This window comes from Cydia fagiglandana, chromosome 4 (genome assembly GCF_963556715.1).
Source record: "Cydia fagiglandana chromosome 4, ilCydFagi1.1, whole genome shotgun sequence".
Lineage (NCBI taxonomy): Eukaryota > Metazoa > Arthropoda > Insecta > Lepidoptera > Tortricidae > Cydia > Cydia fagiglandana.
The window spans coordinates 8,215,590-8,233,661 of NC_085935.1; the positions used below are offsets into that span (position 1 = coordinate 8,215,590).

An 18,072-nucleotide genomic window follows, 5' to 3' on the forward strand; every position below is an offset into this window, starting at 1 on the left:
TTTTACATCCGATATTGAAGTGAATAAGTAATAATACATACATTCATCAACAAACGATCATCAAACTTTTCCAGTAAAAAGCGCCATCTACAAGAACACGGTGAAATTATAAAGGAGCCCTGCGAAACGGATATTATCCTTCCGGGATGTTATAAATTGGATGTTAGGAATTAAAAAAAGGCCAAAGTAGTATGTAAGAGTAAAAATACTATTAATAATAGTTTTACAATTTATTTACTAAAAATAACTCTTCCTCAATAATAAACATTTACTGAAATTATTATTGATAACGTTAAACTGCGCCATCTGGCTGGTTAATTTGTTACTACCTCTAAAATTAGTAGATTTGGTGTAGCAATACCCATCCATAGATGGCGCTGTTAGACATAACATTGTTCACGGCTTTGAAACCAATCAAACAATATGTTTATTGTTTACCGCCATAGTGCGAAAGTGTGAAAAGTTGAAAACAAAGTGCGAGTTGCGGGTGCTTTTTTTTGTTTGTGACTTGATTTGTTGTCAAGATACGGATTATTAGATTACAAGTTTTTATAAAGTACTAGACTAGCTGTAGACATTAATCGTAATGGAAGTTACGGTTACACATATGAAAAACCCATTCTCGTTCTTTTTAAAAGAAAAGGGTAACGAGTCTGATCGGCCACTTAAAGATGAGGATCGGTGTGATCTGCAGAACACCTATTTGAAAAAACAGTGGTCGGATGTGAATCACGGAAAAGTGAGTTACGTTTTTTTGTCTTGGACATAAGCGTACTAATTGTATTCTGAAACTCCTATACAACAGCGTTTAAAACTCGGTTTCTTTTCTTGTTAGACAATAGGTTAAGAGGAAAGTAACGTAAGTTTTAGATAAATCAATAGTATTATTGAATCTAACTGAAGCTACTATCTCGTCAGTGAACTTACCTTTGGATAAAACTTACATTTAAATAAAAAATACTCCCTTAGTTTTAACACAATACCTTGTTCAATAAATGTTGTCTATCGTGGAGATCCCATACAAGTTTTCTGTAAACAGAAAGTTAGAATGTGTCACTTTTTATTCTGTTTCTAGTATGTTGCTGTATGGCACCAGAGTAAATGGACCCGTGGTATTGTGCACATGGAAACCCAAGTTTTAATCTGGTTGGTTGACTGTGGGTACTACGTACGACCGGATGAAACCATGGTCTATGTGGATTTACCTCCGGAGTTTAAGAAACTGCCTACTAAGGTGTTCGAAGGCAGTATTCATGGAGTGGTACCAATTGATAAGGTATGGAAGTATAGTTTACGTAGTGGGAGAATTGTAGTCTTGGCCGCCCTAGGCCTCAGGCCATGTAGAATGCTGCCCCTGTTTCATTTTTTGTCACGGTTGGCCGACCTAGGCTCGGCCCTACTGGGCCTTAGGCCAAATCTGCCACTGAGTTTACGGTCTAATATAAACTTGGCTGCATCATACATAGCTATGACTTGTGAATAGTTATGTACATTAAATACGATAATTTGTTAGACACTCCTTGGATAAACTTTATTAGGTGTTTGAAATAAAATTGAGATTAATTACGAATCCACAACTGCTAGTATTTTTAGTTTTGATATGAAATGGAGGATATTATGCTTTCTATAAAACTGATATTTATACAACTAGAAAACAAATCAGATTATTTCTGTAATAGGTGAAGAAGCTGGTTCACATCCAGCATCAGGCACTGATATGACATCCATTTTAATAATAATAGTTACACTACTTGTTGTGTTAGCTTTTTTTCAGGTCTATTATACGTATATACTATAAATGTATTCATTAAAATTTTCAGGCACTCTCAGATGAATGTGAAATTAAAGATGTCATTGCCACCACCTGGAATCATGGATCCATCGAAAAATCCCAGAACATAATCAATCAAAGCAGGGCTATTTATTTTGTGCCCATAGCCCTGTTGTGTACTAAAGGAAATGATGTTGTAAGTACCAAAACCTCTCATATGATTCAGTCTATTTAAATTGTATGATAGAGAGGTGAAATATACACCTAAATGTGAAATTAATAAACACAAACATAGGTACTAGAGATGAATTTTATTATATATTCCTAAATTAATATCACTTTTTAAATTACCTAAATATACATAAGAGATTTAACTATTTGTTATTAGCCATCAAAAATATTAGCCCGTTAGACAATAGACTATCTGTCTATCTACCTATCTGCTGAGGCTATGAGCTGAGGCTATCTGTTTATCTTTATCTGTTTATGAAAATCATCCACCTTAAGTAAGCAGTATGCTCAATCATCACAATATTGTGGTTAAAAGCAACTTTTTTTGCAGGTACTCGGGGACCTGTATGTGGACACTCCTTGCCAAGGTGTGGTTAACTTTATTGACCTCATGGAGCTGTGGCCGGTGCATCTGCAGAAGAACCCGGCGGTGTACATTCAAAGTAAAAGCAATTGCATTTTATTTTATAAAATTGTTAGATGTACCTATATGCATGGTACTAATAAATAAAAAACCGGGCAAGTGCGAGTCGGACTCCCGCACGAAGGGTTCCGTACCATAAAGCAAAAAAAACAAAAAAAAAAACAAACGGTCACCCATCCAAGTACTGACCACTCCCGACGTTGCTTAACTTTGGTCAAAAATCACGTTTGTTGTATGGGAGCCCCATTTAAATCTTTATTTTATTCTGTTTTTAGTATTTGTTGTTATAGCGGCAACAGAAATACATCATCTGTGAAAATTTCAACTGTCTAGCTATCACGGTTCGTGAGATACAGCCTGGTGACAGACGGACGGACGGACGGACGGACGGACGGACAGCGAAGTCTTAGTAATAGGGTCCCGTTTTACCCTTTGGGTACGGAACCCTGAAAACAATTTGACGTTTACAGCTTTTCTCATCGAAAGACACAGTATGATTAAACTGGGTTCCCATTTTTATTATTTTACAGGTTATACAAATTGTCTATCTATGCTGTAGCATCTAACTTCTTAATTATAAGCAGGTGAATGATAATCAATTTCAATATCTGGCAATAACCATTTTTCATGTTTCTTATTTTTTTGGACCAACAGTACAAAACGTGAGCATAAAGGCTGTCAGATGTTCTCATCGTGACTTGGTGACATTGGGCAATCAATAAGTCTAAATCTCACAAATCCACATTAACAGCTATTGTTTTTTTAACAACTAATAACTGGACAGGGTAAGTGTCATCTAGTGAACTATTTTCAGCCCCCAATTGTTTCTCTCTTTCTTTTTTCTCTTTCACTCGTTGATACCTTTTCTTTGATTCTAGTCTCCACTTCTCCCTTTGCTGTTTTTGCTGACGAGGTGTCATTTCATTTATGGGGAGAATTTTTTTTTGAGCTTTCCTGTTTTCATAATTTGTATTTTGTTTTCTTTGATATTCCGAATATAATTCCGGATTGTTTTTAATATAATGATACCTTAGTCTCTCGCGTTCCCTCTTTTTGGCTAAACGTTCTTCTCTACTCTGTTTACGTTTTTCTTTTCTCTCTTTCTTTGGTCGACAGGTTTTTCCTTCTTCTCTTAAAATCTTCCTTTGCATTATCTGCTGACTAGATGACATTTCTTTTGTTGGGGTATTGTTTTCTTGCTCTTTGTTTCTTTCATATTGATTTTGATAATCAAAATTCAATTCTGAATTTTGCTCCTCACTTTCCGCCTTTATGGAAAAATCTTCTTCGCTGTTAGCTTCCCTTTCATGGTCTCTTAACGTCTCCCTTTGCATTTGATGCTGACAAGATGTTATTTCAATCGACGGGTCATGTTTGTCAATATCACTCAAATTTAATTCCGGATTGTCATTGATACTTTGGTAGCTTAGGTCCTCACTTTCCATCTTTACGGTGAAAACTTCTTCAATGATCTCATGTTTGAGGTTTTCGTTTTTATCTTTATCTAGTTCTTTCATTTGATTTTTTTGCTGACAAGATGTATTTTCTGTTGTAGGAATATGTTCGCGCATTGTATTATTTTCATGTCTACTTTGGTAATCTGATTTTATTCCAGATTATCTTCAATGTCTTGGTTGATTAGATCCTGACTATCTGTCTTTATGGTGAAATCTTCTTCGGTATTCTCCGGCTTAGGTAGTATTATGGTTTCTATTAAATGAACGGGGTAACTGTCATCTTCTGGTGAACTGTTTTCAGTCCCTGATTGTTTATCTCTTCCTTTCTTGCCTTTCATTCGTTGATATTTTCGCTTTGATTCTTCCCTCCATTTCTTCCTCTGCTTTCTTTGCTGTGTAGATGTCATCTCACTTCTTGGGACTACTTTTCTTCGCGCTAGCCTTTTTTCATATTTTAGTCTGTTTTTCCTTTGATTATTATTCTCGGCCACAGACTGTTTCTCCCTTTCTTTTCTTTCTTTAATTTTTTGATATCTTTTCCTTGATTCTGCTCTCCACTTCTCCCTTTGCTTTTTTTGCTGACGAGGAGTCATGTCAGTTATGAGGAGAATTTTTTTTTGCTCTTTTCTGTTTTTATAATTGGCATTTTGTTTTCTTTGATATTCTGAATGTAATTCTGGATTGTTTTTAATATAATGATACCTTAGTCTCTCACGTTCCCTCTTTTTAGCTAAGATTTCTTCTCTGGTCCGAAGTTTACGTTTCTCTTTTTTATCTTTGTTTGGTTGACATCTTTTCTTCCCTTCTTCTCTTAAGTTCTGTCTTTGCATTTTCTGCTGACTAGATGGCATTTCTATTATCGGGGTAATTTTTTCTTGCTCTTTGTTCATTTCATATTGAGCTTGATAATCCATATTCAATTCTGTATTGTTATTAATACTGTAACTTAGGTCCTCACTTTCCGTCTTCGTGGAAAAAACTTCTTTGCTGTTAAAGTCCCCTTCATCTCGTAACGTCTCCCTTTGTATTTGATGCTGATAAGATGTTATTTTTATTGAGGGGACGTTTTTGTCGTGCGCTTTTTTCCTTTCATGGTTTCCAATATCATTTTCATGTCCACTTTGGTAATCTGAATTTAATTCCGGATTATCTTCAATGTCTTGGTTGATTAGATCCTGGCAATCTGTCTTTATGGTGAAATCTTCTTTGGTATTCTCAGTGTTAGATAGTAGTATGGTTTCTATTAAATGAACGGGGTAACTGTCATCTTCTGGTGAACTATTTTCAGCCCCTGATTGTTTGTCTCTTTCTTTTTGGCCTTTCTTTCGTTGATATCTTCTTTTTGATTCTTCCCTCCATTTCTTCCTCTGCTGTTTTTGCTGTGTAGATGTCATCTCACTTATGGGGACTACTTTTTTTCGCGCCAGCCTTTTTTCATATTTTTGTCTATTTTTCCTTTGATATTCCGCATATGATTCTGGGTTGTTTTTAATATTTTGATACCATAACTTGGCCTGCTCTCTCTTTTTGGCTAAGTATTCTTCTTTATTCTCAGGTTTAAGTTTACTCATCCTTAACTGAAACAGAAACAATTATTTAGGTAAATAAAATGAATCTGTGTAGTCAGTTGATAAAATAGCTCCAATAGCAATTGTTTAATAATTGGTCCACACCACATGATAGCTACTCATATACCTATTAGCTGTGTTTTGGCCAATTCGGATGTATTTTATTTTTTTAATGGGATTGGCTTGTCAAAATCTTTTACAGATGGCGCACATAATAGATTTCTCCTGTCAATTCTTCAAATACCACAGGGCATAGAGTCTGTGCGGAAAGAGAAGAGTCGTGAATTGAATTGTATGGGAACCAATACATTCCACGAGTGTTCTGCACAAACTTTGTGCACAAACTCTACAAGCCTTAAAGTAGTGTCAAATTATTATTTTTAACAAAACAAATTAATTTAATTAGAAACAGTGGAAACCTATAACTTATTGACTTTTAAAAAAGCATAATAAATTTAAAACATAATTTTTAAAGTCGGATAAAAAAATTAAAGACAGGCCGTCAAATATGACTAATAGCCATTAGTGAAATTACAAGTTAAGATCACGTTGTTTTAGGGTTCTGTATCTCAAAAGGAAAAAAGGTTCTTAGTTAATATAAAAAAAAGATACGGCCGTTTATGCCCCAAAAACGTATAGGTATTTCGACACTCTCATAACTCTCAAGGGAATCCAAATTTATAGGGTACCTTCCGTTGACCTAGATCTATAAGATTTGGCAAGTTATAAAACGTCTTACTACCTGTACTTACAAGTACAGAAAATATCTGAAAACTATTAATTATTAAAGAACCATGACGTATGAAAACAATGTCAGTTGCCTGGCAATGTTATACTTTCGACGACCGTGTTAGGTGAACGACCCAATGTGGATTAACTTTAACCGATACTACCTATCTTCAACACAATAACTAAAACAGAGATAATAAAACGTGTACTTACTCGTTAAAAACTCCCGTTCGCATAAGATTTGTGTTTGTTTATTATTTATTATGGACGGCACAATGACGTCGCGTAACTTCTGGCAGTGTCAGCTGGCGACTAAAGCAGCCATCGCCACCCCATACTTTGATAAATTAAGAACGTACTTGTTACCAACATTGAGGCATAGAAATAATCTTATCGAATTAAAACTGACTGCTGTTGCATTTTGGTGGCACATACCATACTTGCTTTTAACATAGACGTATTATACTTACTTTTCTTTAGGTTGGTATGATTGGTAGTAAAACGTCAAACGTCATTTGAATTGTCGTGAACGTGGAAATACGTGGTTATTTTTTATTGTAATTGGTAAAATAACTTTAGCTGTTATTTAAATGGGGGCCAAATCTTTAAGGAAATGTGAACTTTGTAGTGGGTGTGTAAGAAGACTAACTACTGACGCATTTTTGGCCAAATTTCCACTTGATCCGAACAGGTCGGTAAACTGATGTTTGTATGCAATATTTTCATTTTTTACTTTGAGTCGTTAACAGTTACTAATTTAATTAGTTTTAGTCGTTTACAATCCATGATTAAAACGAAAATATTTTGTGAATAAAGTATTTTTAAGTAAAAAACTAAGTAACCTATGACACGAATAGTGTACGACCAATTTATCGATAATCTCTTTATTTCAGATGTCGATTATGGGCAAAGCTGAGGAAAAGGAAATGAGGATTTGGCGTATTTATTTACCTATTCAAAAGCTGAATGGAAACAAGTTCATTTGTGGAAATCATTCTCCATCCAGTGCCTTCAATAAAAAGGGACCGGATTAAAAAAGAATGTGCGAATATGCCTACTTGAATAATAAAGTATGTTATTTTTATCATGTAAAATAAAAAAAAATATATATATAATGTTCTTTTATTTTATTAATCCACGTGATTCTCAAAATGTACTGTTACAGTAGTACAGTAGGTAAATACAGCAGCACGTATCGCACATTTATCGATATCGATAAACAGTAGGTACTGGAGGTGTCGAGCCCTAGCGTTGTTTTTTTTTTGTGTTGGTAGTATTGTGTGTGGTTTTTTTTTTAACAATTATGGCCTGGATGCGAGATCTTTAAGCCTGTATTTGGTGTGTTGGGATATGTACGTTCATAATTCGGTTCGAGGATTGTTCGAGAGTGCCGACTCTTAAAACGTAGTGATTATATGCTCTTTGGACTAAAGAGAAGAGACGGGCCCGGGGGTGGGGTAAGCGGGACGGAATAGAATAGCGCTAAGAGATCACGTTCATAATTCGGTTCGGACAGGAAAGCGACAAAATAATATAAAATATTGTAATGTAAAATAATGACTGTAATGTTTCATGTAGGTAATAATGATTAGGTACATGCATTAATTAGACAATGCTTAAGATAAAAGTTTAAGTATTTAAAAAACATATCTTAGTACGAAAATATGTTTTGTAAATGAAAATAGTATTCTCGAGTGGTACCTAATATTGATTATCATCAGCCCATCGACACCCCATACTTTGATAAATTAAGAACGTACTTGTTACCAACATTGAGGCATAGAAATAATCTTATCGAATTAAAACTGACTGCTGTTGCATTTTGGTGGCACATACCATACTTGCTTTTAACATAGACGTATTATACTTACTTTTCTTTAGGTTGGTATGATTGGTAGTAAAACGTCAAACGTCATTTGAATTGTCGTGAACGTGGAAATACGTGGTTATTTTTTATTGTAATTGGTAAAATAACTTTAGCTGTTATTTAAATGGGGGCCAAATCTTTAAGGAAATGTGAACTTTGTAGTGGGTGTGTAAGAAGACTAACTACTGACGCATTTTTGGCCAAATTTCCACTTGATCCGAACAGGTCGGTAAACTGATGTTTGTATGCAATATTTTCATTTTTTACTTTGAGTCGTTAACAGTTACTAATTTAATTAGTTTTAGTCGTTTACAATCCATGATTAAAACGAAAATATTTTGTGAATAAAGTATTTTTAAGTAAAAAACTAAGTAACCTATGACACGAATAGTGTACGACCAATTTATCGATAATCTCTTTATTTCAGATGTCGATTATGGGCAAAGCTGAGGAAAAGGAAATGAGGATTTGGCGTATTTATTTACCTATTCAAAAGCTGAATGGAAACAAGTTCATTTGTGGAAATCATTCTCCATCCAGTGCCTTCAATAAAAAGGGACCGGATTAAAAAAGAATGTGCGAATATGCCTACTTGAATAATAAAGTATGTTATTTTTATCATGTAAAATAAAAAAAAATATATATATAATGTTCTTTTATTTTATTAATCCACGTGATTCTCAAAATGTACTGTTACAGTAGTACAGTAGGTAAATACAGCAGCACGTATCGCACATTTATCGATATCGATAAACAGTAGGTACTGGAGGTGTCGAGCCCTAGCGTTGTTTTTTTTTGTGTTGGTAGTATTGTGTGTGGTTTTTTTTTTAACAATTATGGCCTGGATGCGAGATCTTTAAGCCTGTATTTGGTGTGTTGGGATATGTACGTTCATAATTCGGTTCGAGGATTGTTCGAGAGTGCCGACTCTTAAAACGTAGTGATTATATGCTCTTTGATTATCATATCTAAGTTATTGTTTGTTTCTTGTTTAAATTGTTTCTACCATAACCTAAAATAAATAATTAATTTGAGCTATGGTTTTGTTTCGCCCTCTTGACCGCGGCGAGCTGTGATTGGTCAATTTCATTATAGTTGAGTAAACCGTTTCGAAATGAATATTATAGTCGAGTTGGGAGCCCATCCCATACATTAAAAGTACCCAATTACAATTTGGTATACGAAATCTAGAAAAAATACGTAAATTGAACGTGTTTAATCTAATTATAGGTGCATAGCTAGTTATACTTATACATATCATAACTAAAAGAGAACTAAGGTAATTATGACTATTGTGTAAATTTATACAATATAAGTATATTTTTTTTATTTACTCCCCTAATTTATTTGTCTTCCAGACATTTTCACGTTTTATTCGAGCCGGCGTAAACACCACGCATGCATCCTCAAGCCGGTGATGCCGAGAGAACTACCCGTGGTGACTCCCGCCGCCATCACCCTCGACCAATACGAAGCCATCGCCAAAGACGCCCCGCAGCTCGAGCTGGCCGACAACGCCAGCACGGACGAATGTAGCACTGTCGTGACCAACCGCCAGGATAACCATCTCACGGCAGATGAGATTGAAGAGTACTCGAAGATGTATATCAAAGTCAATGGCATACAGTATAACGTTTTGAAGATAATACTTAACAAATGCCACGATTTGAGCATGTGTGAAAAGTATAAGGATAAAAAGTCTGTCGGAAGGGCGACTACGCGTCATTCTACTTTCTGTGGCTATCAACGCCGGCATTTTGATGATTTCGAACAGTTTGCTTAGAAACTATTTGCAGGCGCTGCAGTCGTCCAGCCTCTAGCTTTCGACTGCAGTGCCTACAAGTGTCTATGCAGATTGCTTATCCATTGGTTGTTTTTAATTCTAGTGATGAAACAAGTCCGCCTCGCTTTGCCTTGCCGGTGAATAAATGTTTTATGGAAGTTTTGCGGTGCTGTAATTGTGCAGTGATGTTTTTTAAGGCGTGTGGGATAGTTTATTTTTCTTTGGTTATATATTGTATGTAAACAGGTATATGTACCTATACCGAGTACTGCTATATTATGTTATGATATATAGCAATACATATATTTCTGGGTGCCTTACACTAAATATTTTGCCATTTATATGTTACGTTACGTGTGATATAACTGTTATAAGTTACTTCTTTATTGAACTTATCAAGCTGCTTATTTCATTACATAATTATTTTTAAGAAGGTACACTTAAAAGCTGGACTTATATTTTCTTGTATAACAATGAAGCATGCGTTCACATTGCGAAGGTACAATAAGTATGTTATTTTGGTAAGCTACTTCACAGGTACCTTTTTTCTTATGATAAATATGTTTGTAGGTTAATCTCTCTATGATTGAAATCAGGGTTTTATGTATTGTAAGAGAACACATAAGGCTTGTTAATTATACTTAGGTATTACAATGGTTTATTAGGTTATAGTTAAGAATTACCGCTGTTGCTAACGAGAAGTTTATATTTTTGTTTATTAAGTATTTTTTCGTTTTTATTTTATTTTGTGAGCATGTTAGTCATATCATAGTTTAAGTTGAATGTTGAGTTTCACCTGCTTACTGCAGATGCTGTTAAAATAATATACAAGTAAATTCAATATGTTTACGAGTATACAACAAGTGATACTGAGTGAGTATTTTATATTATAAGTAAACAATTGTATCTAATACTTATGGTATTAGACGTGTGGGTTTAGGTATACCTATGTCTCCATAACATATATATGTTTAATTGTTGTTTATCGAGAGTTACCTTTTTAAGTTTGAGAGTAATATGCTATTTTTTTTGTTCTTAAGACTTTTGGTATTAAAATTATACTTAGTTTATGTTTGGAATATATATTCAAAGGCGAGGTGTAGTTATGCTGATTGGTGCGGTGCGACGGGCAAAATTATCTATCAAATTTTATGCATTTAAACAGTAGGTTACGCCTAAAAGGCTAAAAGCCTTTTTTATTTCATTAATAAAATAGGCTTTTAGCCTTTTAGGCGTCAAGAGGTGAGGCGAGCCCTAAAAAAAGAGCTAACTGGGCTCGAGTGTTTCGGATCACTACTAGCAACGAGAATGCACTTATTTTTTAGCCACCGTGTATAGTGTAGCCAAACTGGGAACTGTTTTATAACATTACACAAAGTTCGCTTTTAGAGTATTGCCCATAAATCACCACCAGCCTGCTTGATTATACCTCTTCACAAATAATACTCAATATAGAGATACAGACCTAATACTACCTCAACTATAGGTACTAAGTGTTTTGTTTTTATTAAACTAGAAAAGTAAAATTACAAAGGAATAAAACAAGTTGATTATCTTTCTTAATTTTATTTTATATACAAATGAAAATTCGTCCCTAAGGTGATAAACTAAATTCAACTTATTTGATACTTAAATTAAATTTACTGTACAAAATATTGTACGATGTAAAACAGGCAGTGTTGCTGGGAGTTTTCGATGTCATGCATGGCAAGTTGGACAGTGTAAACGGGCCTTTGCTTACCATACAAATTCTTTTTAAAAATAATTATATTCTTTGTAGTTAGGCCCAAATATTTGGTCCCACCTTGATAATCAGGAATTTAATTTCCACATTTTTAATCTCAAACGTATTTTATTGCTATATGACCACACCTTAGTTTCGGCATAGGTAACTGGTAACTGCGGATATAACGTACCCGACTAACAATGGTTACATGGGCTTGAATCACCGTAATGCTACATTTTAACCTTTTGAACGCCACGGCAATTGACGTCATCGTAAAATTGTGACAACGACGCCAAAGAAGGCATTTGTCGTCGATCGTTTTTTGATGAAAATCTACTGAAAAACACTCGACTTTTAGGTTGGCATTATTTATTCACAAAAATTTACCCCCGGGGCGTCATTGGCACGACAAATGGATGCGCCGTTTGGCGTTTAAAAGGTTAAACTAGTGGATTTAAGTAGTAGTAAAGTTGCATTTGTCCCTAAAAAAATTGTATGTGGCCAGTGTGTTGATCACAGTAACATTAGTGATTACGGTAAGTTAGATTGTTCTGATTTAAATAACTAAATATTAGTTAGAAGGCGGTTTGATCACAGACGGAGCCCCGGGTTGGTGCTGGCGACGTAGTTGAGGAGCTCCTCGGAGTCCTCGCAGACGACGGGCTTCTCGTGGTAGCAGGCGACGTCGTGCCATGCGATGCCGTCGTTGTACACGTTGTTGAGCACGGACAGGCACGACTCGGCGGTCTGGTTGATGTCGAACTCGGCGTTGTCGGGCTGCGGCCGCTTCTTGTGACCGGTCTGGGACCACGGGTTGTAGCCCCAGCCGTTGGGGATCTGGAATGGAAACAAGAGCGACATTAATATTAATTCCGAGCAGTGTGACCGATAACTACGTTGTTGTATTGAAATAAGTATATGGCTCGCGAAATATAACGGTTTCAAATCAAAATGCATTTTTTCTGCAGTTCCAGCCTTCATCCGATTTTTTTTTTTCATTTTCTGGCCCGCCGCGAAAAACGTTTGCCCACCAGTGTCTTAGGGCGTCCGCTAGCTGGCGCGGTTGCACAGAACGGGTGAGCGGGTTAACGAAAATTAGTATGAGCAACGCAGACGCGTGCGACGGATTTTACCTACAATGGCACCCACGAGCGTGTGGGCCCGCGCCTGGCCTATAACCGCGAACATCGAAGTTCGCAAATTGCGGGAACTTCGCGGTAACCCCTCTGCTACGGGACAAAACAGTCCATCTTAACCCTTTTCCAGGCCGCACCAATCTACAAGGTTTTCCCGAAAATCCAAATATATTCCAGTTAATCGCTTTGATGATTTATTTGAAGACAAGTCAAATTTCCCGAAAGTGCAATCTAATTTGAATCTTAAATCGGAATGCTAAAGTTGAAATTTTAGTGGCTCGTATGAGGTCAACAAATTTGTACTATGCCTGGAAAAGGGTTAAAGTCCTAGGTCCTAGTTATAATTTAAAATATAAATGAATGATGTGGACATGATTGCAGTTGGTACTTACCCTGTTGGTGGGCGTGATCTTTTCGCGGTTGGCGGACCAGAACCAGCCGAAGAGGTTCTTGGGCTCGAGGTCCTTGCGCCCGTCGCAGCCCTTGAAGTCGCAGAGACGACCGGAGGTCCAAATGTAGGGCACGTCATCTGCAAGAAGGTAAACCGATTAGATATAATATATTCGTTTATTTATTTAATACATTCGTGCAGCACAGTTGAGCTCTTATCAGGTGACGGTTTTCAACTCCACCAGCTCAAGCCGAAAACCTCACCCTGATATTAGTTTTTATTTATTTATTATTAAAAGAGAGGTTACATTAATTATTGTTACTTATCTGCCAAACTGCGTAGCAGTTTGTTGACAGAAAACTTATGCTATACCCCCCACCATTGTAAAGTAAGTTAATTCTTACTTAATTTATAGCTGATAGTGATGGCAAAATATAATGTAACACATCTTTAATTGTTATCATAGAAATAACGTTGTTTCGATATATTTGGTCGTCACTATCTATTTGTTCCTGACTAAAATTATGTATTGTAATGGTTCTATGTAAAGTTTATTTATTTAACTTTATTTCACAAAATACAAAGGCATCGAGTCGAATTCAGCAATTTGCCCCAGCAGCAGCACTGGCAGTGTTAATGCTGATGACGATTTGAACCCACATGTTGATCGCATTTAGCTCTCCATCAACCACGTGATTCGGTGAAAGATAGCCAATAATAGACATGTGATTACACAGTGGTGTTTATTGGATACTTTAATAGTTTAATTACTATTTACTAATAACTGATATTTAAAAACGAAACTTACTCTGCTGAATAAGCTTAAAGATGAGGTTGTTCTCCTCCTGCGTCTCCAGCGAGACGAGGTCCATGCAGTACTCGCGGCAGAGGTTGCGGCCGTCCAGCCAGTCCATCTTCCTGTTGGCCAGCGCGGGCACGTGCCCGCTGTAGAAGTAGTTGTGTCCGCGGTAGAAGAATTCCTTTGGTCCTGAGGAAAAAGGACGGTTATTAAATTCTGTGTGACAAGAAGTCCCGTCAGTGGAGAGTAATTTACTGCGCTAAATATGCCTTTTCATCTGTGTCAGATGTTTTAAGTATCCTGGTGACGACACTTGCGTTAGTGGCTGTACAGTGGCCTATGCGAGAGAGGATCCCGTGTCCACACACGCGGCAGGTGTATGCTCCCCCAGATGGGCGGGGGTTGGAGGCCCGCTCGTGGCGCCTCATGCGTTTCTCTTTTAAACAGGTAAGCCAGGCAGGTCGGTCTTCGGCCATTTTCTGCCATAGGGTGCACTAATGCGCTTCATTTACCTACACCGCTTAGCAGGGGTTTGTAACGGAAAAACCATAATTAGATCTGAGTAATGCTAGTGCCACTAGGTAGGTAGGTATTTACGTAATATTGCATTAAAATCACAAGTCACGATAAGACATTAAAAATAACATAAAAACGAATTAGCTTTAGCAGTTTTATTAGATGTTCAGAATATAAGTACTCGTAATTGCATTTATTGGCCATTGAGTTGGTTAAGCATGCATAGTATTCGGTCTCGGATTGAAATAACTACAAAATGTGATTATTTAACTCGATTTCCTCAACACGAGCCTTTATGCCGATGGCCCTTATAAGTGCGTCCTTAGTCCCATACATATAAATAATAAATAAACAGAGCCGCGAGGTCGCATGTTCTAACCTCACGTAATATACAGGCGTGAATAGGGTTGCCAGATGGTCGGGATTTGGCGGGATTCTCCCGATTTTTAGCATGTGTTCCCGATTCCCGACAAAGTGTAAACTGTCCCGAAAAACAGCTTCACGTTATATTTAATACAATAATTTCAAGTTCCGAACTGTCGTCGAACGAGTGAGCTGACATAGCGCCAATAATGTAAAATATCGTTGTTTTTAATACAATTACTATAATTTGAATGTAAAAATACATTCCCGACTTAAGGCCCAAAATCCCGAAAAATTGATATTGTTTCCCGATAATAGCGCCTTTCGATCTGGCAACCCTAGGCGTGAATGAATAAATAGTGAATAATAATTTACATACATCCGCAGAGCTAATATGCGACCCTCGACATGGGTCGTGTACCCCAAATTGCGACACCACGGAATCTGCGATCACGGTCGTGACATTGCTCCTGGGTTGGAACATGCTAAATAAGAATTAATTGTCTATTGTCCGTATGGGGGGTTGCACAACATGCACTTAACTTTGTAGCATCACACTTTTAGAACTAGTCTGTAGGTACCTACTTACATTTCGTGGCGCCCAAACTTTAGGTATGTAAATAAAAGTAAACAATTTGTACATTTTCGGGTAGTTATCATATAATATTTATTCGTTAACCGACCAAATACGAAACCGCCTGGATCCGTCATTGAACGACCTGACTTTGACCTACATTATTTGATCATGTAATGTTTTCATCTACCCTCAACTGGCTTAGGAGCAATTTGAGGGTAAATTTTGTTAACTTTTATTTAAATGCCTATCTAAAGATACAGACATTAAATGTGGTTGCTTTTATCCGTTGCGGAGTTAATAACCTAAATATACAACTATGACCAACGTCCAACTATCGTCAAATCAGCTCCATGTTAGTATTAACATGTTAGCATACTCGTATATATTTGCACAAAAATTACGGAAGTAGATATAGGTAGGTACTTCCGTCCGAAACTAAGCAATAATAAAAATAAACCTAGATGATGCTGTTCTCAAGGTGCACCACTTGACCTTTAGGCATTATATTTGCATTAGACATCTTGTAGAATGTGTTTACAAATTACCTGTTTTTGTAAGTATACCTACCTACCTAAACACAAAATATTACGTAAGGTCATGGAGTAAATTAAATAATAGATGCATTTTGTAATATCGTTAATAAAGAGTTGTTCTCTGTTCGCGGTAAATAAAAAACCCGACACTTTCAGGCCAATTCGATTCTTGTTATTAGAGTTAGCTCTAAACCAAACCAAACTACGTTGGCAGCGATTTTGATAGCCCAGACTATGCATAGATGTTTGACCACAGTTTACACATATTATAGTAAGACTTACAGTCTGGGCGATGAAAATCGCTGCCCAATTATAGTTCGTTTTTTTTAGCATTAGAAATAAGGTAAACAATCTTGATGTGTCTTTTAATTGAAAAACAGATTTTAAAAATAAGTTACGGCAAATATGTAACAATTATGAATCTAATACGATCATTTATATTCTTCTGCTTTCATAAGTAATAGTTACTGATTTTTACAGAGCGTTTTTCAATTAAAAGACATGTCAAGATCGCTTACCTTCTTGCAAGTTCTTTCTAATGCTAAAAAAAACGAACTATAGCTTAGTTTAATTCTAGATCGGTCCAATATGATACTGATCTAAAAACTAAACCTCGAATCGGCCTGTTTATTTGAATGTTCGTTTTATTTGTGTGTCTGCGTTTGGAAATTTAATATGAATTGAATGAATGATTGATTTGACTCATAGTTATTTCATAAGAGAGTTTCTATAGCATACGTACGTGGTGTAGCGGCAGATGCGTCGGTCACGCGGCACCAACACTGCCAACTAGGCCAAGGAGCCGCGGGCGATAATGTACATCGAATTATTTATTATTTACTAACAATACAATGCCCCCGAGGCGGCCGTCGGCACTATGATAATTTGCCGAAATGTCGGCGAACAATAATAGATTGCATTCATAATCCTTTGATATGAAAGCGCGTTTAGATATCATACATATTTATTTAGCAATTTGCTTTTCTCATAGACTGTGGTGACTGGCTCAGATCAGATCAGAAAGATCAGCTGGATCATTGTACAGAAGGTTCAGCGCCCAAGACAAATTACTTGCTAAGCATTATTTGCAGCCGGAAATAATTAAAAGCCACAATAGGTTTAGTAGATAGTAGTAGATACTAATAAATTTTGGTGGATTCAAGCATTCTCGTAATCTGAAAGATGCAGGTTCTTTTTTTGATTTATTTATTTTGCGTAATACTGATACAACAGAACGCACTAAAGTTAATTGCTTACATTGAATTGCACAAATATTAGTAACGAGTAGTGATTGCCGAGGGAATGTGTTAAGACTTTAAGAGTCGCACGCAGACAATTATAGCGGGACCTTGCGCGGTGACAGACAGACAGATGTGCGATTGTTCGTCTATCGAGCACGCAACTCCGGTGCTATAAAGCTATCTTATTGTTTTCTCACACAAGTACGTCGTTAATATGTGCTATTATTCAAGTACCCGCGTTCCAAAACGACTAACAGGGTTCTAGACGTCTATGACGACGCATTTACATTCATGTTTACGTCTCGCATCGTCGTTAAATATTAGCATTTAGCAATGATCGCGCCGCTTATAGGTTTTAGCTTTAGCATAGAGAGGCTGCATAAAGATGTAATATGTTGCACGTTAGCAATATTGAGAGGCTGGGGTATTTGGACGAAGGCTAGATGGCGAAACAGAGGGTCTCGTGACTGTGCTGTGCGGTTTAGTTTGTGTATCGATCGTCGAGATAAGTTGCTCTTGCTTAAACAGACGTGCTGTGTGCTCATCAATAGACAAAATCCGAGTCACGCCTCGAGGTGATAATAAGTCATAAAGTAACCATGAACAAATGGACTTGGTTCAAGATTGACGTGATAAATTAATTCAACCATTGTCTTAGCGCGGACCACGCTAGGTTTTCATACCAAGTACGTTAAGTACGTCAAATATGGAGCTTATGGTTTGTGCCAAATGACTGTGCTCTGAGTAGGTGTAGTACCTAAGTAATATTTCAATCGGTTACTTTGTTGGTAATAGAGATGCTATGATACGATGCTATTCAGGTACATGACGGTGTTAAAATGCCTGCGCACATGTACGTGATTATGAAAGCTTTGATCGTTCGACGACCGATTGATTGCATTGCCGTTGCAGCTTTATATAATCATTAACGAAATAATCCCTAAATCGATATTACCTCAG

General features: G+C 36.6%; 2 protein-coding genes and 1 long non-coding RNA gene across 3 annotated transcripts in view; 1 reads left to right on the forward strand and 2 right to left on the reverse strand.

The window, feature by feature from the left end:
* Positions 1 to 560: 560 nt before the first annotated feature.
* Positions 561 to 10,955, forward strand: LOC134663604 (uncharacterized). The gene is made up of 5 exons (XM_063520021.1): positions 561 to 739; positions 1,076 to 1,276; positions 1,821 to 1,967; positions 2,334 to 2,445; positions 9,406 to 10,955. The coding sequence occupies exons 1-5, from the start codon at positions 587 to 589 to the stop codon at positions 9,828 to 9,830; spliced, it is 1,038 nt and encodes a 345-aa protein (XP_063376091.1). The 5' UTR covers positions 561 to 586; the 3' UTR covers positions 9,831 to 10,955.
* LOC134663614 (uncharacterized) lies at positions 3,811 to 6,487 on the reverse strand. The gene is made up of 3 exons (XR_010098155.1): positions 6,394 to 6,487; positions 5,296 to 5,460; positions 3,811 to 4,307 (listed from the first exon to the last, which is right to left on the reverse strand). It is a non-coding gene; the product is annotated as an uncharacterized LOC134663614 (long non-coding RNA).
* Positions 10,956 to 11,380: 425 nt separating the features above from the next.
* The window catches only part of LOC134663606 (uncharacterized), a 33,795-nt gene continuing 27,103 nt past the window's right edge, over positions 11,381 to 18,072 (reverse strand). The window contains exons 3-5 of the mRNA XM_063520023.1: positions 13,892 to 14,071; positions 13,085 to 13,221; positions 11,381 to 12,393 (exon numbers count right to left, since the gene is read on the reverse strand). Of these exons, the coding sequence (XP_063376093.1) occupies positions 12,148 to 12,393; positions 13,085 to 13,221; positions 13,892 to 14,071 (563 nt within the window). The 3' untranslated portion in view covers positions 11,381 to 12,147. The remainder of the gene's footprint in view (positions 12,394 to 13,084; positions 13,222 to 13,891; positions 14,072 to 18,072) is intronic.

Excerpts from the sequence above, each read along its gene's own strand:
- LOC134663604 (XM_063520021.1), top strand. The coding sequence starts at position 587 with ATGGAAGTTACGGTTACACATATGAAAAACCCATTCTCGTTCTTTTTA. Across the intron at positions 1,277-1,820 it reads GAGTGGTACCAATTGATAAG|GCACTCTCAGATGAATGTGA; the intron begins GTATGGAAGTAT and ends TAAAATTTTCAG. Across the intron at positions 1,968-2,333 it reads GTACTAAAGGAAATGATGTT|GTACTCGGGGACCTGTATGT; the intron begins GTAAGTACCAAA and ends CTTTTTTTGCAG.